Genomic DNA, 14015 nt, shown 5'->3' with positions numbered 1-14015 from the left:
GGACTGTTTAAAGGTCAAAAGCTCATATTTTTGTTTGTCAACAGAAAAACTATTAAGGTCTTTGAAAACTGATAGGGTCATCTCATTTTCTATGTTGCTAGTAGTTTTAATTTTTTGTTGGTAGATGTTTGCCAGGAGTGCTGTTGTGGTTTTGGTGCATCTGCATGATATGTTGAGGGTATTAGAAATGTTTGCAATATTTTTGTTAACCTGTGGTATTTGGTTTCAAAAAATCCAGTTCTGCTAAAGTATGGTATTTGGTTAATATCGCCCACCAGTAGTGCTTCTTTTGCACCGGAGAGTACTGCTGCAAACAGTACTTTACCTGCATGCAGCATGAGGGCTTCATCTATGATTACTCTGTGATACATCTCTCCGTTTTTCAAGTGTCTGGTTGCATTGATGATGAATGAATGTGTAGTTTCAAACAAGTCAATTATATTACTCTTACTGCAGTTTGGGTGAAGTTTTGTAAAACGAGTTCTAAAATCCTGAACAGCATCTTTAGTTGGAAATAGGATCCGGTCCCCCTCTCTGTAGTTGTTCAAAATAAATGTTGTTTTTCCACACCCTGGGACACCTTGTACCACGTCTAGTTCAATCTCTGGCTGTTATCAAAGTCTAGTTTCTTTACAGCACTAAACAGTCTAAGGTCATTCATTAAAATTGTGTCACTTGAGACTAGCAGGGTGTTGTTGATTGGGCAGGTGTCTGGAGCAGCCTTATATTTTCCATTGTCTTCCTTACTAGCTCCACAAACTGTGAACCATCAAAGCCAAATTGGTGAGGTTTGTCAAGTTCTTGTTTTAGAAGAAACCTTCCAGTTATTAGGTCTATAACAGCATATTTACATTTATACTGGAAACAGGTGATCTTCTAGCTCACTGTTAGCTTCTTTCAGATCTTGAAGGTTATACTCCTTGTAGATGGTCCGGAACTGAATTAAAAGGTATACTTCTCTTGCTCTCCATAATTCTTTCTATTGATTCATTGCAGCTCTGATACTATAGCAGTTGGTATCCCTGCAGGGGGTTATCCTCTGTATTTTTCTCTGATGTTTAATAAGGCAGCTGTCTATTATTTTGTTTACAGCCTTCTTTGTTCTTCTCTCCTTTGTGTAGAGACGAATGCGATGCAGGTATGCATTACACCCAAACTGCAAGAGTATTTGGAGTAGCTCTGTGTGGCTGGATTCCTCAATTCCTATTGCAGGGAGAATAGATTCCATGTCTAATGATAGTAGCATTGGGAATTTAATGCAATCATTCACAAGTTCCATTAGTTTGAAAAGCTTTTTCTTCCAGTTTCTAGGATTGTAGAAGACTATGATGTATGGTTTTCCAGTATTTAAATTTTATAACCATAAAGTTGTTATATGATAGTTGCCCTGTAGCAAGTCAAATTTATATCAAAATCACTAGATGGTATGGGGAATTAAGTCAGCAATTCACATTTAATTTTTCGGAATTGTGTCCCTGCTTTGTGATGCATTTAGTGATAGGGCATGTAAGTTGTATTGATCTATACTATAATGTGTTTTTTTCCATTTTTTCTGTACATTTACGACCCATAACGAGTATACTTTCACAGCCTGCTGTTGTTTGTTGACACTATACTTGTAATTGTGCATTGTTTAAAGGTGTTGATGTTTCTGTTTGTTTAGGTTTAACTAGTTTACTACCAGATGGCACAAAGCCACTCATAAAGAGGAGTGTAACAGCTGATAGACAACATGTTAAAATCAAGTAAATCAAAACATACAGTTTTCAATTGTATACAAAAAGTAGATAAAAACTTTTTAGGCTTTGGACCGAAGGCTCAAAGAAATTTATTGTGGGCTTAGCAGTTCAATGAAAAAATCTCTCAACATTACAGCAAAATTATGAAACAGGTTTTTGCTACCTCTCCAGCGAGTTCTGGAAGTTCTGGAAATTTTCAACAACTCTTCTGTCTGCAATGTGCAAAGCTCCACAGATCACTCCTAACATTATGTCTGGCTTTTCTGCTTGCATCTTCTTGGCAATCAGTTTGTCCAACCAAGCAGTATCAATAGTGTTGTTCTGTAAAAGACAATGTTCACTGATATTTCTCAAACAATATTTTCTTACAAGAGGCAACAAAAAAAAAAAAAATCCCTGGAAAATTTGCTATTTGAAAAAATATTTATTTGGTAAAGGAGTACTGAATGTACCTCTTAGGTGCAGTGATCTTTAGTCTGTCATAAAGCAATAATTATATATTCTTCTGAGATTACAGCGTAGGCTTATTGGTTTTCTATTTCACACTCAGTTCTTTTATTTTTTCGTAAAAATTTTGTATGAACAACAGACAGCAATATTTTAAAAAGTGAAACGTTAACACAGGTATTTAAGATGTTACATACCTAAACAAATTGTAGTTTTAAATGTTGTGAATAGAACTAGTGGGCAATTTGAAAACTTTTTGTCCAAACTGTTATGATATTTCTAAGAACACCTTTAAAATATTGTTGACCAAAGATATTCTATCATAATCACTATCTCATGTAAGTAAAAACATGTTGTATTTAAATACAAATTTAATTTTACATATCTTTTGAAAAATAAGACAGTACAATCGAGTTGAAATATTCAATAAAAGTTAAAAAGATTCAAATCAAAATCCAGAATAATAGAAAAACATATTATTATAGGTAACTTAAGAAAATATTATGCAAGCTTCAAAAACAAACCTGGAAGGCGTCAGTTTCTAATAGAGTGATAAGGTATTCGACAGTTGTTCGGAAATCTCCTCTAATCGACAACTCCTTCAGTGCAATGACTAAGTTTCTGAAAATCGTAAATCACATAAAATAACTACAACATTAAATTTACAATTTTACATATCACAGATTAAAGTTTATGCTACGTATTAAATTACCAGCTTTCATTATAGTTAAATAATAAAAAAACCACAAATAAAATATACAGTAAAAGGTCAATTTTCAAGGTATAGTGAAAGTTGGTATTCTGATTTATTACAGGTTTTGTACTAGTATGGCTAGAAATTTTTTTACAAGTGCACTGCTACCAAATACGGTAGTAATTGGTATTTTTGTAACTGTTTTTTATCCAGAAGTTTATCTGAGCTTCTAAGGACAGGGACTAACACATGAATAAGCAAAGTAATCAAAAGTGTATCTTTATTAACTTTGCAACAACAACCAACATTTATATTTGAGTTGTTACAATGTTAATTTACAAGTTTACAACCCTCATCTCAGTTCCAAATTTAAATTAAATGAAAACTTCTTTGTTTTACCAGGCAAAGTTAGGGCCACATGGCCCTCTCTTACACTTGACCTGAACTTTATGGCTAGGACCAAGAATTTTAGTGTTATTATGATGACTTACTCTCTAGCCTGTTCTCTGTTTTCTCCCCATGAGAAACAGTGACCGAACTGGGAGTCAGCAAACTCGTGGAGACCTCCTGACGCAGCAACACTGAAGTAACCCCACACATTCTTGGAGGAACGGAAATTAAGTTCTTGGACAGTACCAGAACTAGGTTTGAATCCTGTTAAATGAGGTACATACAACTTTAATAACAGTCCAATGTCTTCAATGTATTTAAGCAGTAACCTAAAAATCAAGATGTTTAATATTTTGTATCTTGAAAATTAAAAAAAAAATTACATGGCCATAATTGGAATGTAATTGTAGATTCAAAAAAGATAGAAATATTATTTTGTATCAAAGGACCATCACTTACGAGATCCTTAGAAATACACGAAAGTTTGGAAGGCTATAGGCCTAATTGTATTTTTGGAAGACAAAATTAATACACTTAAAAACCACCTACTCAAGGAAAAGATATGATAGACTTGTCCAATTACTCTTTGGATGATTTGGCAGCCGTGTTATTTTAGTTTAAGTCTTAGTTAGTTAGTCTTAGTTTATGTAGTTTAGGTGATGTTATTCATGTAAAATATTGTAATTGTATATACGAGGGTTATTCCAAAAGTAAGGTCCTGTTGAGAAAAACAAATTAAAACTCAAAATTTTCCCCAAAACAATTGTTTTATTAACATTCCGTGCATATTTGTCTATTTTTCTACATAATTTCCATGCTTATTCAAACATTTGTCACATCGTTCAACAAGCTTTTAAATGCCTAAGTCGTAGAAATCGGCCGCCTGCGAAAATAACCAGTTTTTAGCTGCTTCTTTTACTTCATCATCTGTGTTGAAGCGATTGCCGCCAAGAAACTCCTTGAGGTAGCGGAACAAGTGGAAATCAAAGTGAGAAAATTGGAAAACAAGTGGAGATCTGAAATAGTGAATCGTCGATCTTCAAAAATATTTTGGTCAACCGCATTGACCAAATCTTTTGAAATCACTGATGGTTGGCCAGAGCGTGATTCATTAAAAGCTTGCACCCACTTGCACACTTTACTGTCACTCATTATATTAGGATAGGACCGTAAACTTCAGTAATCTGTCGATGAATTTCTGCCGCTGAAATGTTTCTTGCAGACAAAACTGCTTCGCTGTCTTTACTTTACAATCGGCGGGCCGATCAATTGTCTTAAAAATTGTGATCTGACACTATAAACAGCACACAGTAACAATAACAACGCTCATGGCGGCGCTTGACACGCAAGACATGCCAGGAGTCGGGGCGTTTGCGTGTTTTATCCTTGGCGCCCACTTCAAATAGTTGCAGCAAATCGGACCTTACTTTTGTAATAACCCTCGTACATAATGAATTAAGATTCCTGACTATGATTATGACTGTAATACTGTAGTCAAATACCATTTATTCATAGGAAATCATTTTCTCAAAATAAAATAAAACAAATAAAATATTTGTGCAAACATTTTAAAGTTTGCACACAACACTTCTAAATTCAAATTGCTAAATTATTGAATTTGTGTATTGTATGTTCAAATTATAGTAGTGTTAGTTAATGCTAAGTGACATTGCCATAGATACAAATGTGTATATTATGGAAAGAAAGACTTTGACTTTAGTAAATAAAATTACTCGAATTGTTATCAAACAAGGGGAATATGAAACCTCTAGGTACAGCGGTACAGAGGGTAACGTTACCTTCGTCAGGGTTTTCACTGGTGATACGAGCAGCAATGACGTGACCCCAAGGAGATGGTTTGTGCGTCGGATTTTCAAAGTCTATGAGGCTGTCTCCCCAAGGTGATTCACCATAGTACATTCTAATATCTTTAATTTTGTGCAGGGGTAAGCCCATAGCGACCTACGGAACAAAAGCATTATTGATTGGTTTGACTGGAAAAAATAAATGATTAGTATTTACTGATATATGGAATGGTGTAGTAGTCTTAATAATGTCTAAAATATGAAAATATGCAAAAATACATTTTTGTCTTTTATAGGGACTTTGCCAAAAATATCTCTAAAACATAAAAATTAGGAAATTGTGTAGTTTAACCAATGTATGCGTGTGTGCTTGTGCCATTGAACATTCTATATCATGTCAATTATCAGTTACAATGATAACAAATAAAAAATACCATAATAAGAAATAAACTACTTTGTGCGAAGTAGAAAATTTTTCCACAACATGTTTTTATTCGTTGGTTCGTAAGTCAAAATATACTTTTCAGTAAGGCCCCGGCCACACGAGGCGAATTTAAGCCGCGCGGCTTATCTTCGCGCGAAGTTAAGCCGCGCGAAGTGCCTGGCCACACGGGGCGGATGAACCGCTTCCTGTTGGGTTTTTCCAGTATCAGTACTCTATTAAATAGTTCAGTCCACTCTTTTTAGTCATGGACAAAACACTTATGTTAGTTTGTGCATTAGTAGCTTGTGGTGATCTGGAACCAAATGTTAACATAAATCATTTGGTCCATCCCTTCATAACGGAAAACCATTTTTTGTGTTCCAAACCTTTTACGTGCACATGCGAAACCATAGTTCGGAGTTTGTATGTATCAAACATTGTTTGAACAACACACAACCGGTAAAAAACAATCAAAACAAACTTATAAAACCATTGGAAATGTCCGAAGAATATTTCCGATAAGCGCGGCTACCGCGCGGTCGAACCGTATCGTGTGGCCACTCTTATAAGACTACATGTGTCATCCCCTCCAACGCGGCTAAACTTCGCGCGGTCGGGGGACGACATGTCGCGGCTCAACCGCACATGCGGCTAAACTTCGCCTCGTGTGGCCACTCTCATTTGATTCAATGTGTTGTCGATCCCCTTAACTTTGCGCGGCTTAACTTCGCGCGGTTAAACCGCCTCGTGTGGCCGGGGCCTAAGCCACAATCTGACTTCAACCTGAATTGAAAAGGTGTCACTTAGACATTAAAATGATTGATGTAAAAGATTGAAGAAAACAAACTGACAAAAGATTACCTAATATTTTTAATTTCTACACTTTCTTCTATATTATTAATATGACCGCTATACTACATCAAAGTCTTAGTATAATCCTTGGTACTATGTTGTTAACCTTTGGCAATGTTTAGGCAAGAAGTAAAACTTACTTGAAGTTGTGAGGCAGGTAAGTTGACATCAGAAACCATTTCTGTACAAGGATGCTCTACTTGCAGCCTAGGATTCAACTCTAGGAAATAGAAGTCTTCTTCGGCAGTGTCATAGAGGTATTCTACGGTTCCTGCGCTGACATATCCTACCATTTTGGCCAACCTTACTGCAGCCTGAAACCCACATTTAGCTTAGTCTAACAAGAACAAGCTGGTTACTTCCACACACATACTGTCTAACAATGGCAAACAGTAAGGTATTATGATACCATAAAATTAAAATTATTATATGTCTTTTTAGGAGGAAGACTCATTCATTATACAAATACATAATTCCTTGACCAAGTATACCAATGGGTTCTCTACTCTACTAGTACTATTAGGCATAAGCCTACTTGTCAATTTATTTCTCAAATAAATTTGGAGAAAACTAATTAAATTAAATACATACTTATTTGTATTACTGGTGAGAAAAGTGGCAATTTTTAAACGGGAGAACACTGTTTTTTACTTAGTTTAAAAATACAGTTGCATTACATTTTGTCTACAGTTGTTATTTTGTACCAGATAAAAATCTTAAGAACTTTATTGTTTGTTTACAACACAAACAGTTCATATTGATATTTGTACTTTCCCTAAATCGTTGAGGAAGTGAATATAATACAAAATATTAAGCTTTTCCCACTATTTCCAGTGGAACATTAGAAATTTTATCATCTTCTGATCCATCCAAAGTGTCCATTCCTTCCAAATATAAGTAAAAATCACACAACATATGGATTATTATGTGCTTAAGGCAACAACGCCTTTGACAACTTAAAAACTCAAAAAATTATTCTCTGTTAACTTGCTGTTTATTATGTTCATAAATAATTATTTCATTTTAGACCTAAAATGCTGTTTTTGTTGTATATTTGTAATATTTTAAATTTAAACCTAAGTATTAGTGTAACGTATGTACGAGTCATTTCCTAGGGATTAAATAAAGTTAGTCTACATTTTATTTTGTTCAGTTGTCATTTGGAGTGAGCAAAGTAGTTAACAAGGTAGTGGGTGAAGTAATGGCCATGTAGTGAAATGTCGGGAAATCAGCTGTTTTGCAAACTAATTCAAATTAACAAAATACCACTTTGTACGACAACTTTTGAACTGTAGACAGCAAAAATCAAAACTAGTAACTACTGATGAGGTATTTATCAATCCATGTTAGTACATGTAGGCCCTACATAGATAAAATTTAGGCTGACCTGTACATTGAATGAAAAAATCATTTCTAAAATTTCTTACCCTTTCCATCTCTTCAAAGACATCAGGTTTGGCAATAGCTGCAGGAGCCTCTTCAATGATCTTCTGGTGACGTCTCTGAATGGAACAGTCACGGCCGAACAATGAAATAGCATTTCCATATTGATCAGCTAACAGCTGGACTTCCAAATGCCGAGCACAGCTGGCAAGCTTCATAATGAAAATGGGAGAGCCAGGAACTTCTGATTGCACCTGTTATCAAACAAACACAGCCGTTATTGGTTATCAAGCAACTGTAGAGACCACCTGTGCTGAAGGACTCTTCCTCACACACATAAATTAGACTCACAAGGAATAATTTTTCTACATACTAATTTGTAGAACATACTAAAACGTGTATATGTATTTATTTAAATAAATATCTTGTAATACAAATTTGTATGCGTTCAATTGGGGAATGTAATTTACTACCTTTACCATACTAAATTTAAACATTATAATGTCAAAATAGGTAGATTTGTTGAAGAAAATGTATTGGAGAAAACATGGTTACAGAACTGATTGACAAACAATCATCATCAATTTCACTAAGTAGCACTGCGGTAATCAGGCATGCGTCATGCACGTTTCCTGTTTCTATCGTTCGCAAGTAGCGCTAACTCCAAATAGCAAAGAAATAAAGTAAGCAGTTTGTAGTAATGGAGTAGTTCATAGCTATTGAAGTTACGAAGGTTGTAAATAACCTGGTTTTGTTGAACTTAGGGAAGAATTGGAAGCAACATGGCTTTCGAAAAGGAAAATCCACAGTAACAGCAGGTATAGAATTTATAGAGTCTATTATAAATGCAATTGATAAAGGGAACAAGGTTGTACGAATACAACATCTTTTTAGTGACAATTTGAATAAATTTAAAAGAATACTAAAAGTCTTTTTAATCAAATTTCCATTTTATTCCATAGAAAACTACAAAAAAACAAAAAAAATATATAGTAGCTTGCATATTTTGAATTCCATAGAAAAATTAGGGGAACAATTTAAATTTTCACCATGATAAGTGATACTTGTTTTTTTTTATTTATTTAAGTCCGGAAAATGGATGCATGTTTTTTTTAATTTTATTAACTGCTCATGTTATTGTGATTGCAATAATGTTATATATTTTTTTTTATATTCAGTTAGAGATTCTTCACTTTTTAAAGATTATTTTGTAGACAAATTTTATTCCATAGAAAACTACAAAAAAACAAAAAAAATATATAGTAGCTTGCATATTTTGAATTCCATAGAAAAATTAGGGGAACAATTTAAATTTTCACCATGATAAGTGATACTTGTTTTTTTTTATTTATTTAAGTCCGGAAAATGGATGCATGTTTTTTTTTATTTTATTAACTGCTCATGTTATTGTGATTGCAATAATGTTATATATTTTTTTTTAATATTCAGTTAGAGATTCTTCACTTTTTAAAGATTATTTTGTAGACAATAAATCTTGTAGTATATTTTAAGCACTTTGTAATATGAAGTAGGTAATATTTACATATATATATATGTATTTATAGCCTATTTAACTCTATTCAATACATGTCATTTTATGTATAACGAATAAAGAATGATTTGATTGGATTTGAATTCTTCTGGAGAACAGATTTGCCGAGAACATTGGACTGCCACCAGGTGGCGAGATTGTGGGACTTTACCGTATAAGACTAATTATAATAACCATCATGATTTTAATAAATACCTGTCTGAAGAGATTGTCGAAACCCTCTGGACCGTCGACTTTACGGATACCTTTGCCACCACCTCCCTCACTAGCCTTGATCATTACAGGGAAGCCGATCTTCTGGGCAGAAACCAACCCCTCCTCCCACGTTGTAACACAACCTTTCTTGTACAGTTCTGAACTAATCTTAATCTTCTTGTTGGCATACACAGCTTTCAGTTCTGTAAGAAACATATATTTATTTAATCTTCTTCTTGGCATACACAGCTATCAGTTCTGTAAGAAACATATTAATTTAATCTTATTGTTGGCATACACATCTATCAGTTCTGTACGAAACATATTAATTTAATCTTCTTGTTGGCATACACAGCTATCAGTTCTGTAAGAAACATATTTAAGTATATAACTGATGATTACAGATACAATGATTTTACCCTTTGATTCCCATAGATTTTACAATGATTTAACTAACAGTGTCATTTTTATTATGTTTTTACTTTGTATTTGTACACAAAAATTCAAATTCAAACAGATCAAGTTTTTGCTCGAGACACAGAGTACGGCTGGTAACAAAATACCTCGTCAGAGGTCAAACTCTCAAAGAATCCATACAAGCGGTAAACATTCATCTGAGCCATCCACCGTTTATTTTAACTAACTTCTACCAACAACTTAGCAGCTGATTGGTGAACTGATGAGTTGCACCCAGACCTGACCCACCTTAGACAGCTCGGATATTGATCAGTAATGACGGAAAACCTTGCTAAGGATTCTGGTAAACCCAAAGCTTATGTGTAGTAGTTTTAACTCTTTACAGCGATTTTATGAGACCCTCTAGTCATGACGCAGCCCAGTAGGTGGTGGAATCTAACGGCAAATCTCAGAACTATTTCAAACTAGGACTGTATACAGCACGAGCACATTGTCTATTACTGTAGTTGCTTACTTTTACAGTGGCTGCCGGTCGTAGTGAGTGTGACAGAGACAATGTATTGTTTTAAAATGTAAAACCTATAAACATTGATGCTATGGAAGTTTATGAACCCTACCGGTACAGGCACTAGGTCTACAAAAAAATAACCATAACAGTCACGAAACTAAGCCTTTGTAAAATTTTTTTTCAACAAGCCTGCACCTTAAATTAAGTTAAGTTATGACCTCAAATGAATATTTGCCTATTTTTTTAAAAGTTTTGTTCAAAATGTACTTTCCATAAATATTTTTTTTTTCTAAATTGTCCTTAATACTGGAGCCTAAAATTAACTTAATGCAGGCTATAGGTACAAAATCACTTGAAATTACTCCCTTCTAAATATTTAGCTAGAACTTAACGGGCAGTTAACATAGTTTAACAAATTTCCAGAGCCACTTTTCTTTCCATGATTAGTAGCCTATGTTAAATTTATTGGTTTAGCAGTGAATCATTTCAACATATAGGCTATATATTTAACACTTCTGGTATGGTATTCTTTTGATTTGAATGTTTTTGGTTGGCTCTTAAAGTGTTTTTGTACAAATAGGCCTAAGTTTTATTTTCTTAATCCCTTAATATAACAAACCTACACTAATGAAAAAAAGTGTTTTAAAAATTGAAATATATTTTGAAAAGATATTTTGATTTTAAAATAAAACAATTAAATAGCCTAATTTAAAATGAGGTACCGATGGTCACCAGAACCGAGAACCGAGAATCAATTTTGGTTAGGAACCGGTATCGACATTGAAAACGTGGTACCGACCCATCCCTAGTTTTTATGGATTGTGCCTTTTAACCGACCTTTTGAGTTACCCAGCCTAGGTCCGGTCCCATTAGGGTCGGTTCGATGGGTTTGGCTCGGCTCTTAGGTAACAACATTGTTAGGTACAGCTTCTGTATAGCGGTTGGTTTAAAGTACACCAGGAGAATTATTCAATTCTTGTTACTAACCTGAGCCAGACCATGGCAGACAGGGAACTTCAGCAGTTTGAGCCACGATACTTGAAGCGATTTTGTCTCCCAAGGCCCACATAGCCTTTTCTGGAGGCCCGATGAATGCTATGTTATTCTTGTGTAGCAATTCTGGGAGTTTTGGATTTTCTGAAGCGTGGCCCCAACCAGCCCACACTCCCTGTGAAAAAGCATATTTAATTAATAATGGAAAAGTAATATTTTAAATAGGCTAATCAAAAGAGACAGTACAAGTCGATAGCACTGATCTGTTATTGTATCTGGGTTTACAGGACTGACTAGCATAACAGATTTTTTAAGATCTCAAACTGTATCAACTTTCCATGGGAAACTTTGTTTCAGTCCGTTTTGACCCATGTTATCATAAGGAGCTTAAGCTACATTGGAGAGTTTTGTACGCTGCAATTGAATTTAATGAATTTGAAACCACACACAAACAAACACTTGTCCCACCAACAACCAGACACGCACTCCGACTGAGATTGTCATGTCAAGTTCTGACTCTGCCATTGACTTTGCCATTAGGACGCAAGTGTAACTTTACTTACATTCATTTTAATTTCAATAAAACAGAACCGACACTAGATCTTAATTTTTATCAAACAAAAACAAAGTAAAAATATTATAGAGATCTTAGAGCAGTATGTATTGTACTGAATGGCCCAATATTTAAAACAATGGTTCGAAAATTATAAACAATTAACAAGAAAAGTCATACCTGTACTTGTGTGCGCACAGCAATGTCGACAATGAGCTCAACATTGGCGTAGTTGTTATTGTTTGTTCCTCCAGGTACTGGGACGTAGTGGTCAGCCATCTTGATGTACTCAGCATTAGCTGAACGACGATTAAGAGGAAATAAATACAGTTGTAACTTTAAAGACACAATAATTACAGTGAGTAACTAGAAATACTTTGGAGCAAGTGATTCTTCAAATGCAAGAGAAAAAGTTGATGGAATCAAAATGTTATATTCACATTTTGGTCTTGCTCGGTTTTATGAATCAATGTGTTTGAATAGGGAAATTTTCAGTAGAAGAAACATATTGTTGTTGTTACGGCTTGACATCAATATGAACATCATAATTTTGAAATTCTTAAGGTAAACAGGGGAGAAATAATAAATGTGATATCTTCTTCCATAGATTAGATACGTATTTAAGAGAATTAAATGCTCGTCAGGATAATTAGATATCATATCATTTAGGTAGGTCTGTACAGTTTGACTTTCTCCATTGAAACAAAGAACTTGCAAATTTATATCAAACAGTTTACTTTATAGTACTCTATGATTGAGTCTGTTTAGGTAAATAATTTGTTTACGCTTTTGTTTCAAATTACTTAGGTCTATTATTAAATAATAATTACCTTTAAGATCTTCTGGGGTGACCATGACAACAAATCGAATGGCCCTCTCATTCCTGAACATCTCATAAGACCATCTTCTGATAGATCGCATACACTTGACAGCAGCAATTCCATTGTTGGCGATCAAAACCTAAGATAAATCATCAGGGTAAGTCATTGTATTGAATTGTATGAAAACTAACTTACAGTCTCGAGTATAATAACTCAATAATCTAATTTGAAGGCAAACAACTAACTACCAAGTGAACTAAGTGAGTAGGACTTATAGGTGAATATAAGATCGCATAATAGAAGTGACAACATAGCTATCTCATGTAGGTTTTTGTTCACTGAACTTAGCATAATAGCCTTCTAGGGAGTTTGTTTTCTCTCTCCGACTTACTAAACAAATCTTGATAACATTGAAATTTGAGACCAAGAGCATTACATTAAAACCAGGTGATTGCTCTCAGAATGTTGAACTTAGCATTAGCATTAGCAATTGAGATGGGGACGAAACCTCGGTGCTTATTTTAACCCAAGTATGAGTGAAGGATAAGTATAGAATGGTGTGAGATTATCTGTGTAGCTTTGTTAGGCTACAGCCACATAGGCGTTTTTTCACACGCAAACGCAGCGTGAAAATCCGGGAGAAATATGAGCAGCAGCACTATATGTAATGGGGTATGTAAGATGCCACAGGCAGTGTGTTTTCCCCCAGCAGCGGGCGTGTCTATGAAAGCTTGAAGTTTGTTTTCACGCTCAGTTCCTGGCCACACGATACGGGCGGGAGTCAACAGGTGGTCCTGTCTTAATTGTTCGTAAATCGAGATAAATGTAATTTCTTTTGAAAAGCGTAAAATATTTTATGGTCCAGCCAACTACTATAGGTACAGGTTTTGTCCCAGAAATTTCTACCTTACTGGAACCACTTAATAGTTTTTCATGACAAGGAAAGAAATTTACTTGAACTAAGAAAATGTGAAGAAGCATTTATGGAATTAAAAGGAAACCCATGCGGAGCTGCATAGTAAAGAAACCTAACATTGATGAAAACTTGGAGCTTTGATTAGAGCAATTAATTGTAGTAATATTCTTAGAGTTGATCGAAAACTTGTTGGAAATTTTATTTTAAGAGTCCTTGGAGCCTAGACGTTTTAACGGATATTTAAATTACAATCACTTTGGCAAGATGTAGATTTATTTTATATTTTATTTAACGCACTATGTTACATGTAAATAGCTACATAAAAG

The 14015-nt window shown here is 34.5% G+C and overlaps 1 protein-coding gene across 5 annotated transcripts in view; it reads right to left on the bottom strand.

Moving 5' to 3' along the window:
• Positions 1–14015, bottom strand: part of LOC129006003 (acetyl-CoA carboxylase-like) — a 118394-nt gene that overhangs the window by 50713 nt on the left and 53666 nt on the right. For all 5 annotated transcript variants that reach the window (XM_054435087.1, XM_054435090.1, XM_054435088.1 and 2 more), the window contains 10 exons: positions 12783–12912; positions 12133–12251; positions 11394–11574; positions 9482–9684; positions 7779–7988; positions 6492–6665; positions 5070–5232; positions 3372–3534; positions 2711–2807; positions 1903–2060 (listed from right to left, as the gene is read on the bottom strand). In XM_054435087.1, the coding sequence (XP_054291062.1) occupies positions 1903–2060; positions 2711–2807; positions 3372–3534; positions 5070–5232; positions 6492–6665; positions 7779–7988; positions 9482–9684; positions 11394–11574; positions 12133–12251; positions 12783–12912 (1598 nt within the window). The remainder of the gene's footprint in view (positions 1–1902; positions 2061–2710; positions 2808–3371; positions 3535–5069; positions 5233–6491; positions 6666–7778; positions 7989–9481; positions 9685–11393; positions 11575–12132; positions 12252–12782; positions 12913–14015) is intronic.

Source organism: Macrosteles quadrilineatus, unplaced genomic scaffold, assembly GCF_028750875.1.
Source record: "Macrosteles quadrilineatus isolate MER2022 unplaced genomic scaffold, UCM_ALF_1.0 Scaffold_54__1_contigs__length_841927, whole genome shotgun sequence".
Taxonomy (NCBI): Eukaryota; Metazoa; Arthropoda; class Insecta; order Hemiptera; family Cicadellidae; genus Macrosteles; species Macrosteles quadrilineatus.
The sequence above is the reverse complement of the archived record's forward strand: the minus strand, read 5'-3'. Positions and strand labels throughout refer to the sequence as shown.